The 14,374-nt window shown below is 47.9% G+C and overlaps 1 protein-coding gene across 1 annotated transcript in view; it reads left to right on the top strand.

Moving 5' to 3' along the window:
- CCDC12 (coiled-coil domain containing 12) overlaps nt 1–13,293 on the top strand; it is a 63,244-nt gene extending 49,951 nt beyond the window's left edge. Inside the window, exons 4-8 of the mRNA XM_049862065.1 lie at nt 7,179–7,258; nt 8,868–8,929; nt 9,165–9,199; nt 10,287–10,363; nt 10,459–13,293. Coding sequence (XP_049718022.1) covers nt 7,179–7,258; nt 8,868–8,929; nt 9,165–9,199; nt 10,287–10,363; nt 10,459–10,541 — 337 coding nt within the window. The 3' untranslated portion in view covers nt 10,542–13,293. The remainder of the gene's footprint in view (nt 1–7,178; nt 7,259–8,867; nt 8,930–9,164; nt 9,200–10,286; nt 10,364–10,458) is intronic.
- Nucleotides 13,294–14,374: the final 1,081 nt, after the last annotated feature.

Genomic DNA, 14,374 nt, shown 5'->3' with positions numbered 1-14,374 from the left:
ACACCTCAGAGTATTTTTTGCTGTTCTTCCTTTTTTGCTATTGTTGGTATATTTTAAACCCCTCAAGATATTATTTTATACAGTCAGTATTTATTTAGATTTACCCACATAGTTACCCTTTCTCATGCTTTTCATTCCTTCCTGCAGATCTGTGCTTCCATCTGAGATCGTTTTCCTGCAGCCTGAAGCACTCCTTTGAGTATTTCTTGAAGCACAAATTGGCTGACAACAAATTCTCCCAATTCTCTTTGTTTATCTGGGAAGTCTTTGTTTCGAATGCTTTTTTAGCTGGATTTAGTATTCTGGTTTGGGATTTTATTTTCTTTTAGCACTTTAAAGTTATTTCATTGACTTATGGCTTCCATAGTTTCTGTTGAGAAGTAAACTCCCAGTTTTAGTCCTTGCTTTAAAAATTGTGTCATCTGATTTAAGATTTTTCTCTTGGTCTTTTGTTTTTAGCATTTTGACAATGCTTCTCCTAGGTATGCTTTTCTTTGAATTTATTCTTCTTGGCATTCATACCGTCTCTTTAATCCATGGCTTGATGTCTTCCATTAAGTCTATAAAATTTTCCGTCACCGTCTCTTCAAGTATTGCTTCTGGGACTCTAATTACATGTATGTTAGATCTTTTCACCCTGTTTCATATGTCTCATGATCTTTTCCATATTTTCCAACTTCCTTCTGTGCTTCAGTCTGGATATTTTTTTCTGATCTATCTTCCAATTCACCAATCATTTCTTCAGCTCTGTCTAAACTACTATTAAACCCATTTATTGAGTTCTTAATTTCAGTTTCATATTTTTCAGTTCTAGAATTTCTACTTGGTTAATTTTTATAGTTTCTAGTTCTTTGCTAAAATTCTTCATCTTGAGCTCTACTTTCCTGAACTTTTTTTTTTTTTAAATAATTTTTATTGTGCTTGAAGTGAAAGTTTACAAATCAAGTCAGTCTCTCACACAAAAACCGATATACATCTTGCTACACACTCCCAACTACTCTCCACCTAACAAGACAGCCTGCTCTCTCCCTCCACTCTCTTTTTGTGTTCTTTTCGCCAGCTTCTAACCCCTTCCACCCTCTCATCTCCCCTCCAGGCAGGAGATGCCAACATAGTCTCAAGTGTCCACCTGATCCAAGAAGCTCACTCCTCATCAGCATCCCTCTCCAATCCATTGTCCAGTCCAATCCATGTCTGAAGAGTTGGCTTCGGGAATGGTTCCTGTCCTGGGCCAACAGGAGGTCTGGGGGCCATGACCACTGGGGTCCTTCCAGTCTCAGTCAGACCATTAAGTCTGGTCTTATGAGAATTTGGGGTCTGCATCCCACTGCTCTCCTGTTCCCTCAGGGGTTCTCTGTTGTGTTCCCTGTCAGGGCAGTCATCAGTTGTAGCCGGGCACCATCTAGTTCTTCTGGTCTCAGGATGATGTAGTCTTTGGTTCATGTGACCCTTTCCGTCTCTTGGGCTCGTAATTACCTTATGTCCTTGGTGTTGTTCATTCTCCTTTGATCCAGGTGGGTTGAGACCAACTGATGGATCTTAGATGGCTGCTTGCTTACGTTTAAGACCCCAGACGCCACTCTTCAAAGTGGGATGGAGAATGTTTTCTTAATAGATTTTATTATGCCAGTTGACTTAGACGTCCCCTGAAGCCATGATCCCCAGACTCCTGCCCCTGCTACACTGGCCTTCGAAGCATTCAGCTTATTCAGGAAACTTCTTTGCTTTTGGTTTAGTCCAATTGTGCCGACCTCCCCTGTACTGTGTGCTGTCTTTCTCTTCATCTAAAGTAGTTCTTTTCTACTATCTAATTAGTGAATGCTGCTCTCCCACCCTCCCTCCCTCCCCCCTCTCATAACCACAAAAGAATGTTTTCTTCTCAGTTTAAACTATTTCTCAAGTTCCTATAATAGTGGTCTTATACAATATTTGTCCTTTTGCAACTAATTTCACTCAGCATAATGCCTTCCAGGTTCCTCCATGTTATGAAATGTTTCACAGATTTCTTACTGTTCTTTATTGATGTGTAGTATTCCATTGTGTGGATATACCATAATTTATTTATCCATTCATCCATTGATGGGCACCTTGGTTGCTTCCGTGTTTTTGCTATTGTAAACAGTGCTGCAATAAACATGGGTGTGCATATATCTGTTCATGTAAAGGCTCTTATTTCTCTAGGATATATTCCAAGGAGTGGGATTGCTGGATCGTATGGTAGTTCTATTTCTAGCTTTTTTAGGAAGCGCCAAATCGATTTCCAAAGTGATTATACCATTTGACATTCCCACCAGCAGTGTAGAAGTGTTCCAATCTCTCCACAGCCTCTCCAACATTTATTATTTTGTGTTGTTTGGATTAATGCCAGCCTTGTTGGAGTGAGATGAAATCTCATTGTAGTTTTGATCTGCATTTCTCTAATGGCTAATGATTGTGAACATTTCCTCATATATCTGTTAGCTACCTGAATGTCTTCTTTAATGAAGTGTCTATTCATGTCTTTTGCCCATTTTTTAACTGGGTTATTTGTCTTTTTGCAGTTGAGTTTTTGCAGTATCATCTAGATTTTAGAGATCAGGCGCTGATCAGAAATGTCACAGCTAAAAACTTTTTCCCAGTCTGTAGGTAGTCTTTTTACTCTTGGTGAAGTCTTTGGATGAGCATAGGTATTTGATTTTTAGGAGCTCCCAGTTATCTAGTTTTTCTTCTACATTCTTTATAATGTTTTGTATACTGTTTATGCCATGTATTAGGGCTCCTAACGTTGTCCCTATTTTTTTCTTCCATGATCTTTATTGTTTTAGATTTGATATTTACGTCTTTGATCCATTTTGAGTTAGTTTTTGTGCATGGAGTGAGGTATGGGTCTTGTTTCATTTTTTTGCAGATGGATATGCAGTTATGCCAGCACCATTTGTTAAAAAGACTGTCTTTTCCCCATTTAACTGTTTTGGGGCCTTTGTCAAATATCAACTGCTCGTATGTGGATGGATTTATGTCTGGTTTCCCAATTCTGTTCCACTGGTCCATGTATCTGTTGTTGTACCAGTACTAGGCTGTTTTAACTGCTGTGGTGGTATAATAGATTCTAAAATCAGGTAAAGTAAGGACTCCCACTTCATTCTTCTTTTTCAGTAATGCCTTATGTATCCGGGGCCTCTTTCCCTTCCGTATGAAATTGGTGATTTGTTTCTCCATCTCATTAAAGAATGTCATTGGGATTTGGATTGGAATTGCATTAAATGTATAGATTGCTTTTGGTAGAATAGACATATTTATAATGTTAAGTCTTCCTATCCATGAGCAAGGTATGTTCTTCCACTTATGTAAGTCTCTTTTGGTTTCTTGCAGAAGTGTTCTGTGGTTTTCTTTGTATAAGTCTTCTACATCTCTGTTAAGATTTCTTCCTAAGTATTTGAGCTTCTTGGGGGCTACTGTAAATGGCATTGATTTGGTAATTTCCTCTTCGATGTTCTTTTTGTTGGTGATTTTTGTATGTTTATATTGTATCCCGATACTCTGCTGAACTCTTCTATTAGTTTCAGTAGTTTTCTGGAGGATTCCTTAGGGTTTTCTGTATATGAGATTATGTCATCTGCAAATAGAGATACTTTTACTTCTTCATTGCCAATCTGGATGCCCTTTATTTCTTTATCTAGCCTAATTGCTCTCTGAACTTTTATTAATTGCAATTATTTTGAATTTCATTTCTAATAATTCTGGTATCTGGATCTTTTGTAAATGTATTTCTGTTGTCCTTTTCTTTCTAATGATTTTTACTGAAGGCTGGATATTATATATAAAAAATTGTAGAGATAATTTGAGGTTCTGAGTAATTTGTTTTCTTCCTGAGAGAATTTAGCTTCTAGCAGGCAGCTAGGCTAGGGGTGCCCTGACCCACCCCAGGACTGATGAAGAAGCTTCCACTCACTAGTGACCAGTTACATTGCTCCCTCTGCCAGAGGACAGGGCAGTCAGTGACTGTGCTGACACGCAGCTGTGTTCAGCCCTTAGAAGAGTGGTCTGTTTCAGTTTCACCCCTCCTCTTAGGATGCGTAGAGCGTGCGGAGTATCACAACAGAAAGCCTAGGGGTTTGCCAGAACACTGGTCTTTGGCTGCCCTAAATACTGATTTTTGTCTCTGCCGCACAAAACAGTCTCCATGAGATTGCCAGAAGCTCTGCTCAGTCTCTAGCCTTTCAGCCACTATTTGCAAATAGGGAAGTGCCTTTAGGGAGAAAAGGTACCAAATGTCAGGCTCACCTTACTACACTTCCGGTTTCTCTGTGATTCCAGCCCCTCAAATCCTTGTTGGCTTGGTATTTATCCAAGATCAATAAATGTATTTAAAAATATATTAAAAACTTGACAGCATATACATACACATATACACATACACGTACACATATATGTGTGTAGATGTATATATATATATGTATATGTATATGTATATATGGAGCCCTAGTCGCACAGCGGTTAAGAGCTCAACTGCTAACCAAAAGGTCGCAGCTTGAATCCACTAGCCACTCCTTGGAAACCCTATGGGACTGTTCTACACTGTCCTATAGTGTCTCTATAAGTTGGAATTGACTTGATGGCAACAGGTTTGTTTTTACATATATAATTATATATTGTCAAGTTTTTTTTTTTTTTTTAAGCTGTTGCAGGAGGGGGCTTAAATCTGGGCCCTGCGTTGGAAAGAAAGGCCAGGCACCTGAGCAGAGCCCAAGGTTCCACAACCCTTTGGCAATGGGGTAGGGTGAGGGTGAGGAGTGGGTTAATTGAGCATTAGCGAAGTAAACTCTCTTCATTAGTTCTAGAAGAGTGAGTCAGGGGAGGGCTTGTGAGAGCTTGAAAGAGCTGGATATACCCAGCATAGCTTCCTTGTTTACAGATGTAGAGACTGAGGTCCCTAGAGTCCCACAGTGATCAGGACCCAGGTGTTCTTGAGTGACCAGCGCTTAGTTTTAAGGGTGGAGCAGGGGTCAGCGGGCGGCAGGGGGGTGCTGTGCCCACCAGCCTTGCTGCTCTCCTCTTACTTCTGGCCACTTCCTCTCCCCCTGCTCTGTCCTCCCTGTTCCAGCTGGTCTTCTGAAGCCCTGGGCAGCATGGTGGGGCAGGTTACTTGTTAGCTGCTGTAAGTTCTGGGGACAGCTCCCATAGGGCTCTGTTTTCTCCCATCAGTTTCTCACAGAATCTTGGAGCTAGTTTCTGAGAGGGACAGTTTTTTTCTCGTTAATCCCTGCAGTTTTCTTCCCACACCCAGTTTCTCTTCCTCTTTTCTCCCCACCTTGTTGTGACTGAAAGCATACCATATCTGCTCCACTTTCCCTTCTTATGCTCAGTGACCTGACCATTACCACCAGGCCTGAGGCAGCATTAGGGATGAGGGACAGGGTGGGCATCTGTTCCTGCTCCTTGGGGGCAGCAGACCTTGTAGTGTGGGGTGGGCTTCCCACACACAGGAGATGCTGGTACTGCCCTGGGCACAGAGGGTCTAGGCCACGGGGGCCCTGGCAGGAGGGGAGAAGATGGGATGTGTAGTAGGGGCGGGGCCAGGTGGAGCTGGTGAACAGGGGACTGAATTTGGCATCAGAAAGCCCGGTGTTCAGAGCATTGCCACTTGTCAGCCATATGGCCACAGACATCAGCTCTGTCCCTTCTGAAAAAACATGCCTCCTAGGGCCTGGGGGAGTCGAAAGTGCTTTTGCCTGGTGTAGAGCCTGTCACTGTGGAAGGCCTCCCATTGGGAAAATGTTCTTTGCCCTGGAGACCTGGGACTTTTTGAGGGGCCAGTGGCCCTTGAAAGGGCCTGAAAGAGGAAGCAGGGAAGGAGGAGACCCACATTCCAGTCTTACCTGGTTGGCATGTGTGGGCCACTTCCGCATCCCTTAGGGCCTACACGTCTGTCCCAGTGTCTATCTTGCCCAACTGCCTTTACTTAGCCCAGAAGCCCCCAGGAACTCTCCCTGCCACCCTGTGGAGTTAGCCGGGGCCCCCTCTTCCTGCAGGCAAGCTCTGTGCTTGTGAGGGTTAGCACATCTATAACTTTGAATATATATAGGCTACCCTCTCCTTTTATAGTTGGGGCGACTGAGGCCTAGAATAGCGTCCATGCTTCTTAACTGGAGGTCAGAGCTCTGGTGTGATGAGCCACTGAGCCAGGGAGGCCCCCAGTGACCCCTTGGCAGAGACAGCCCTGCCTAAGGAGACTGAGATGAGAGGGAAATAACATGCTCACTGGCCCCAGGTCCCCCATATGGGCTCTTGTGATTCTGGTCCCTCGTGGCTCCTCTCCCTTCACAGAAGTCTTGGACTCGGCATTTTAAGGACCTCTTGCTGCGGTGGCTATGCAGTTCTCACACCGTCCACGTGGCCAGAGGCTCTCTCAGTCTTGCATTCCGTCCTGCCTGTCCTCAGCGCCCTCATCTGCTGCTCCCAGCAGTCCTGGGTCCTGTGGGGTGAGCCTGTCGTCTGCTTTGTGCCTTGACTTTGTCCTCTTTGGCCTCAGGCCTGGGTGCCACCTCCTCCTGGAGTCCTTCCACATCCTCACTAGCTGTAAGCAGCTGTGCCCCCGTGAAGCCTGAGTACTTTGCCTGCCTTGTCCACACGTCATTCTCCCTCACTCACCACCTCACATGCCTGACCCAGCACACCCAGACCCTTGCCATCCATATTTGAGGGACTGCTTGGCAGTGGCCCCAGGGCACAGAGGCTCTTAGGAGAAGGCTGGGCGTGGGGGATTGGGGATAGGATCGTTGACCTCCTCTTTTAGGAGTAACTCGGCTCAGAAGCACAGCCTGACTTGGAGTCAGGCCCTGCAACCACTGCTATGTGACCTTGGGAAAATGGCGTCACCTCTGACCCTCAGTTCTCTTAACTGCCAGGTGGAGATGATCGAGGAGAGACAGCCAGCCAATGGGAGAGAACCAAAATCCTATCAGCCAGGCAGGGCCTTTGGAGGGCAGAAGGGCTGAGGCTCAGAGAGGGAGGCCTGTCCCAATGATGCTTCTGTCCCACACTTTGCCCCCTTCACCAGGCCATCTGTAGAGAGACCAAAGGAGAGCTGGAAGTAACCAGCTCGTGTGGGTTAATCATTTAGACACGCAAGTTGTATAGGGTGAATGAGACGATACCACATACTTGACTTCACCTCTGCTTGTTCTCTGCCCTTGTAGGGAGCTCAGGCTGCGGAACTATGTCCCAGAGGATGAGGACCTGAAGAAGAGGAGGGTGCCCCAGGCCAAACCAGTCGCAGGTAGGTGGCCTGCCGCTCCACTGTGGCACTGTCAGCCGCATCCACCTCAGAGAATAACTGGCAGTGCCAGGGCCAGAAGTCGGGCCTCCGGGAAGCCCTCTGTCACCGTCTCACAGCAGATGCACAGATAGGCTTGGCGACAGCAGAGAGGCTGTCAGGGTGCTGGAGAGGCCTGCTGTGCCCACTCTGCCCAGCTCAGGCCCTGAGTTTGAGAGCTCTAGGAGAGCTCTAGGAGAAGGGCTCTAGGAGAGACCATACCCCTCAGAGGGCCCTCTAGGCTGAGAAGTGGATGTGGCCCTGGGACTCTTGGGAAGGAGAACAGGGTAATGGGTCCTGTGGACCCTGGGTGGGTTAGAGTGAGAGACCCTGAGGAGGACCAACCATTCAGGCACTCAGCAGTGGGCAGGCAGACTGGGCTTGAGGCTTGGCAGCACCAGAGCACAAATGATGGGGAGAAATGGTCCAGCAATGGGATGAGGGGCAGCATCTGGGCCAGCCTGGGGGGCAGCACAGCAACCAGGAGCATCAGGCTGGCCCCTGGCCTGTCCACAGCCATCCATGCCAGAGATGCCAGGGAGCTTCTTAATCATGTAGATCCCAGCCCTGGAGATACTCTCAGTTTTTAGGTTTTATTTTTGTTATCAGTTCTTAATTGTACGAGTAATAAATGAATACATTTACCTTGTAAAAAAAAATAACATTCCGCATTTGACCGCATCCCAGTCTGCTTCTCCGCACTTCCCCCACCCCTGAGATTCAAACGCTTCCTAGGTGACTTGCTTTAAACTTTGGGCACCACTGTGGTGGGGGCAGTGGCACAGTGGGGGACAATAAGGCAAGAGAGAAAGGAATGGGGAGCTGGTCTCACACCTCAGGGCCAGGAGGCAGCCTGGAACTCACACCTGTGGCTGGAGGGAGGTGAGGCAGGGCAGGGAGGACCCTGAGGGAATGTGGTACAACTGAGTTGGGAGAGCTCACAGAGCCCAGACTTGTTGTTAGTGCCCTGACAGACCCCCTCTGGAGACTGTTCTACAGGGGCAGGGCGCTCCTGCCTAGACTGCCCAGAGGCCTGCTGTGCTGTGCAGCAGCTGGGTGGAGTCAGAAGGTGGCCATCTCCTGGTCTTGAGAACACACACCTGAAAGTGGATGGGGAGAAAAGCCACCTTTGGCCAGGGTCAGCCCAAGGCCCAGAGGAGCCCCCTGGAGGTTATAGGAAAAGCCAGTCCACAAGGCGCTTCACAAAACCATACAACTTTAGATATATCCAGGCAACCATCTCGTTTATAGTTGGGAAGTCTGATGCTGAGAGTAGCGTCAGTGTCCGCGTCCATGCTTCCTTCCTGACTGGAAGTCAGGGCTCTGTCTACTCCAGCTGAGTGCCTCCTGCTGTCTCTACCTCACCCCAAGGGATTGCCTTCATCTGGGAAACCTAGGCCCCTTCTCTAGGGTGGTCTTTGTAGGGGCTTTACCTCTGGCTGGTTAGGGGCTGAGGGGAGAGGTGGAGGCAAGGGCATCTGGCCCCTTCTGCCCCTCCCGTGTGGCCTCAGTATGGCTGTGGAGTGTACAGCTCCTTTCCAAAAGGCCTCCGTTGTTGTCTTGCCCCCTCTAGTGGAAGAGAAGGTGAAGGAGCAGCTGGAGGCCGCCAAGCCAGAGCCTATCATTGAGGAAGTGGTAAGTGCCTAGGGATGTCCCCTGTTCTCCCTCACTGCTTCTGTGTACCCTTTTCCCCTTCCCTGACTGCTCTTCCTCTGTCCTCCTTCCTTCTCTCCACTTCTTTATTCCCTTCCCACCTCCCTGCTTCCTCTTCTCCTTCTGCTTCCTCATTTTCTCACGTCTGTCCCCTACCTTCCCACTTCCCCTGGGGCCAGGCCCCTCCAGCCCCTGACATATGTTTCCTCCTCCCCAGGACCTGGCCAACCTTGCCCCGCGGAAGCCTGATTGGTGAGTGTTGCACGGGCAGGGTTAGTGCAGGCTGACTGGGCGCTTCTTGGTGCTAGGCATGGTCCCCAGGCCAGGCTCTTCCCAGCCTCACAGTGGGGGGACTGACGGTATAGACATGTAGCTACACAAGATAATTACTGTCTGAAATAAGTGCTGAGAAGGACATAAATGGAGGGACAAGAGGGAAGTGATGGGGGATGAGATGAGTGCCAAGATCTGAAAGGCCGGAAGGGGCTGGCCATGGGGAAGGGGTTCAGGCAGAAGGGAGAATGGCCATTCCCTCAAGAAGCCCTTTCTAGAAGGATGAGGACCTTCCTCATCCCAGAGAGCCCAATTTCAGCAAGGCTGAACCTTTGCCCTCAGAGATCCACAGGGTGGAGACAGGATGGTGGGAAGGGCAGACATGAGTTTCTGTCCCAGTTCTGCCTGCTCCCCTCTGGCCCCAATTTCCTCATCTGTAAAATGGGGATGTTCGTCCTTGTCCAGTTCCCCTGTGAATGAGCTGAGAAAGAGGGTGAGAGACGCCATGTGGGCTGGGAGGGATCAGATCCCTCTGGCCTGTAATTCTGAGAAGTCTGACACTGTGTCAAGTACAGCATCAGCTGAGGGTGTTTTAATTTGATGAAACAAAAGTACAGGTTGTGTGTCCTAAGAAACCTAGAGCCAGAGGAAACAGACTGAGTACATGTGCACTTCTGGAAGCCTGTGGTGGCAGAGGCGAGCACGTGGCCAGAGGAGGAGCGGGGCCCACAGTGGCCCAGGGAAAGTCGCTCCCTCATGGTGACCGAGGGAGCCAGACAAGAGGATTCCCAGGGAAGCATGCACCCTTGCACACCTTGGCTCAGTACCTTGTGTTAGTGGGGCTGTGGTGCCAGCCCACCACCTCAGTGAGAATGAGAAGATGGCTGACGCGGGTTCTGGACCAGGGTGCAGACAGGGAAAGAGGGGAGCGTCCTGGCCTCTTCCCCAGGGCAGTCCCTCAGGCCAGCCAGTGTGATTCCTAATTCCTAGTGCAGGTGGGGAGAGAGCTAAGGCCACATCCAAGCCAGACTTAAGCCTCTGGTTTCACCCTACTTCCCCGCTCCAGGGACCTCAAGAGAGATGTGGCCAAGAAGCTGGAGAAGCTAGAAAAGCGGACGCAGAGAGCCATTGCTGAGCTGATCCGTAAGTGCAGGGCTGGGCAAGGCGGGTCCCTGTCCTCTGGGTGGTGGCCAAGCACAGAGCCTCTCCCCACCCCTTCTGTCTGCTGTTTCTCCCAGGTGAGAGACTGAAAGGCCAGGAGGACAGCCTGGCTTCTGCAGTGGATGCCACTGCTGAACCGGAGGCCTGTGACTCCGACTGAGGTGTGCCCTGTGCCCTGACCCGCCTGTCAGACCTGCCCTGTAGGTAGGCAGGGGTGGGCTGGGCTTGCCATCACCTCTGGATTGACTTCAGAACAGTGACTCCCTGCCTCATCAGGTCTGAAACCCCCCATGGGGTGAGGTCAGCTCCCTGCCTTCTGGGTGGTCCCCACCACTCTGAGCAGGGGTGGAGCCAGCAGTGACTCTGGCTGTGCCTGTGTATATATACATATGTATGTATTTCAAACTTTTTTTTGTATCTGGAAATAGAGACAAGCAAACCCCTGTGTATAGCAGAAACCTATCCAATTTTTCCTGGGCCCTGGGATTGCTGTGGGTTTGGGTCCCAAGACAGGACAGAAAATGAAAGAAAAAAAAAAAAACCCATTGCTATTGAGTTGATTCTGACTCATAGCGACCCTATAGGACAGAATAGAACTGCCCCATAGGGTTTCCAAGGAGCAGCTGGTGAATTCAAACTACCTGCCTTTTGGTTAGCAGCTGAATGCTTAACCACTGAGCCACCAGGGCTCCAGCCAGGGCAGAGGCAGCGCTTAATACAAGTAAGCCCTCTCTTGGGCAGGGCATGTTGAGGCTGGAGGAGTAAGGAACACCCTGGGCTGACTTGAGTCCAGGTCCTGGCTGGTCCTTGGTCAGCAGTGGTGATCTCAAAACCCTTGGATGACTGATACAGTCTGGCCTAGGCCTTGCAGTGGTCTGTGGGACAGCCTGGAGATGTTCCTGCTCTGTTCCCCTGTGAAGCCTCTCATAGTGAGGAGGAAAAGGAAGAGGCAGGGCCTGTGAAAGGTATGCTCTGTGCCCTGGCAGGCTTCAACTCCACGCTGCTCCAGATTTGAGGCCTGTTACGCTGTCCCTTTCCTACCCTGTCCACTCCCAAGCAGCTTCTCTCCCTATTTCAGCCAGTCAGATGGTGGCTTCCCTGGGACAGGGCCCCATACAGGGAGAGGTGACACATTCTGGTACAAACTGGGGTGTTGTCTGGGGTTTCAGCTGTGGTCTTCGTTCCTGGGTCCCCAAGGTTGTGGCTTTAGGCCCAGTAGCCCCCTTTGTGGAGCTGACTCTCCAGGGCAACTGACAGCCCACATCATCTCTGGCTCTAGGTTTCTGTAATCATTTGGAATTTCATCTCCTCCAGGATGGTTACATGCTTCCATTTCATTCAGGGTTCCCTTTGAGCCTCCTGCCCTTGCCACCACCCCCCGCCCCCCGCCCCCCGACCAGCCTCTTCATAAGCAAAACCTCTGTGTGAAGTGCTTCAGAAGGGCATGTACTTCATCCCCATTTCCACAGTTTTCACCATCGGTCACTGTCCAGCTTTGTGAGTAAAGTGTGTGGTACCCAGAAAGCCTTCAGGCACAGACCTGTACATTCTATCCCAGTGAGTCCAGAGATGAAGTGAGCTCATCATCTGGGCCGTTTGGGGTGGGAAGGGGTGACTGTGGAGCTGAGGGAGTACCCAAGTCCTCTGTCCACCAAGTCATCCCATATGCCCTTCCCTCTGTGCTGTATTCCAGGTACACAGTGGCCCAGCTCTCGTGGACAGTGCTGAGAACTTGGGTCAGGGAGGTGGAGTGAGTGCATGCACAGAGACCAACATCCTCACACAGTCAATAAAATGCTTTATTATTTAGCTACTTCCAAAAGGTGATTCCTATGTAGAAAAGGAGCAGAAACTTGTAGCTACGAGTGAGGTCTGAAGTGGAAGGTGGCTGGCCACTGCAGCAAGCAATGGGACAAAGCCAGGACTCTAACTCCCACAAGGGACAAGGACCAAGCAAGCTCACAGTTGTCAGGACTGGAGCCAGGCTGCCCCTGCACAGCTGAGGTCTGCACCTGGGATTGAGTAAACAAAGGAGAGATGCAGACACCTGGTGACTGACAGCTGGGCTTCCATTTAATACTAGCTCTAGGACTAGAGTAGGCTTATTCCTATAGTGTGAGATCTCAGAGAACAATGAGTGGCCTGCTTTTGAGTTTAAAACCCTAAGTGCCCTAAAACTTTCCTATAGACCAAAAAAAAAAAAACCAAACCCATTGCTGTCAATTTGATTCCGACTCGTAGTGACCCTATAGGACAGAGTAGAACTGCCCCATAGGGTTTCCAAGGAGTGGCTGGTAGATGCGAACTGCGGACCCTTTGGTTAGCAGCCAAACGCTTAACCACCGTGCCACCAAGGCTTCTGAAACTTTCCTATAGGGAGAGAGAAAAACAAAAAACTACCATGGATGATGGGCTCTCAAACAAAAATTACAAAGCACATGAGAAAATCCAGTTCCTTAAACAAGAATTCTAAGACCTCAACAAGTGAGAGAATTTATACCTGAGGAAACTGAAACAGTAACACCCTAAAAGGCTTTCAAATGAACATTTGTTTTATCATCAGAGAGATTAAAGAAGGACTGGCCCGCATAACTCAAGAATAGGGATTAGACATAAGAAAGAACGAATTAGAAATCTTAGAAATAAAGAGTATGGTCATTAAAATAAACTCTTTAGAAGAGTTAAATAATAACTTAGTTAAAGAAGGAATTAATAAGTTGGAAGTTAAAACTAAGAAGGTCATCCAAAAGTTGAGAGAGAGAGACAAAGAGGGAGAGAAGGGGTAGATTGAGAACTGTGACAATAGCTTTCTTTCCAGGAAAAGAAAGCCAGAGAGAGAAGATAATTGAAGAAGGAATGGCTGACTATTGGTGTTACTGGCATCATGGTAAAATAGGTGCTTGAACTGATCCTCGCTTTGCAAACAACTAAATAACAACAACGAAAACTTTTTAAATGCAGCAGTGAGCTGGCAAGCAAGTAAGGAATACGTGGGCAAAAAAGTAAGAGAGGCAGCAGAAATGGAGGCCTGGCCTTTGCCTTGAGGGCATTTGACAGACCAGGTAAACTTGAACATTGGTTTTTGGGGTCCTTGATGGCTGGGGTCAAGACAGCTAAAGACCTATACAAAATGAGGTCCTAGTCGGAGAACCCTCCATAAAACTGAGTCCCCAAGGGGCTGCATCCTGTGCGGATAAATATAAATCTGCTCTCCTGGCATCCCAGAGGAAAATTGGATCTTGCCACTTAGTCAAGTGGAAAAGGGTCTCCCCTGAGAAATTGTGTTTATAAGCCAGCCCACCTGTGAGTTTGCACATAAAAAACCTCAAGCCCAGAATTTAGAGTAGACATCTGATAGAGACAAATGCACGTCCTCCTCGGTTGACCCTTTATTCATCTCAAGGACTTCTCACTGATAAAGTGCCAAGAAAAATGAGGAGCTTACAGAAAAATTCACCAGCTACACAAAGCAACAAAGCACCAAGAGCAAAGGACTTCAGACAAATAGCAGAATCAGACTTGCGAAGAGTTCAGACATGAGGATTGTCAGTCATAGCATTTAAATATGTTTCAAAATGATTTAAGAAGTAAAAGAGTCTTCAGAATAGGAATAGATTAGAAAAAGAACCAAACTCATGTTCTGGAAAGAAAAAATATTATTATAGGAATTTAAAACACTGTGTCTGTGGATTAGGCACAGCTGAAGAGAGTGAGTGGGAAACTAGATCTGAAGAAATTACCCAGAATGCAGCTAAGCAGAGTAAACATCGATAATATGAACAAGAGGCTGAGAAACATGGGAGGGGATAGAGTGAGAAGGTCCCGCAAAGCCTGTGATTGGAGTTCTAGGAGGAAAAAGCAAAAACGATGAAGAGGCACTATTGGCAAAACAGTGATTGAGAACTTTCCAAAATTTAGTAAGTCACCGATCCACAGATTCACAAAGGCCAGTGAATCTCAAGCAGGACAAATTAAAAGAAATCTACACTCAAA

Source organism: Elephas maximus, chromosome 20, assembly GCF_024166365.1.
Source record: "Elephas maximus indicus isolate mEleMax1 chromosome 20, mEleMax1 primary haplotype, whole genome shotgun sequence".
Classification (NCBI taxonomy): Eukaryota; Metazoa; Chordata; class Mammalia; order Proboscidea; family Elephantidae; genus Elephas; species Elephas maximus.
This window is presented reverse-complemented; position numbering and strand designations above follow the sequence as displayed.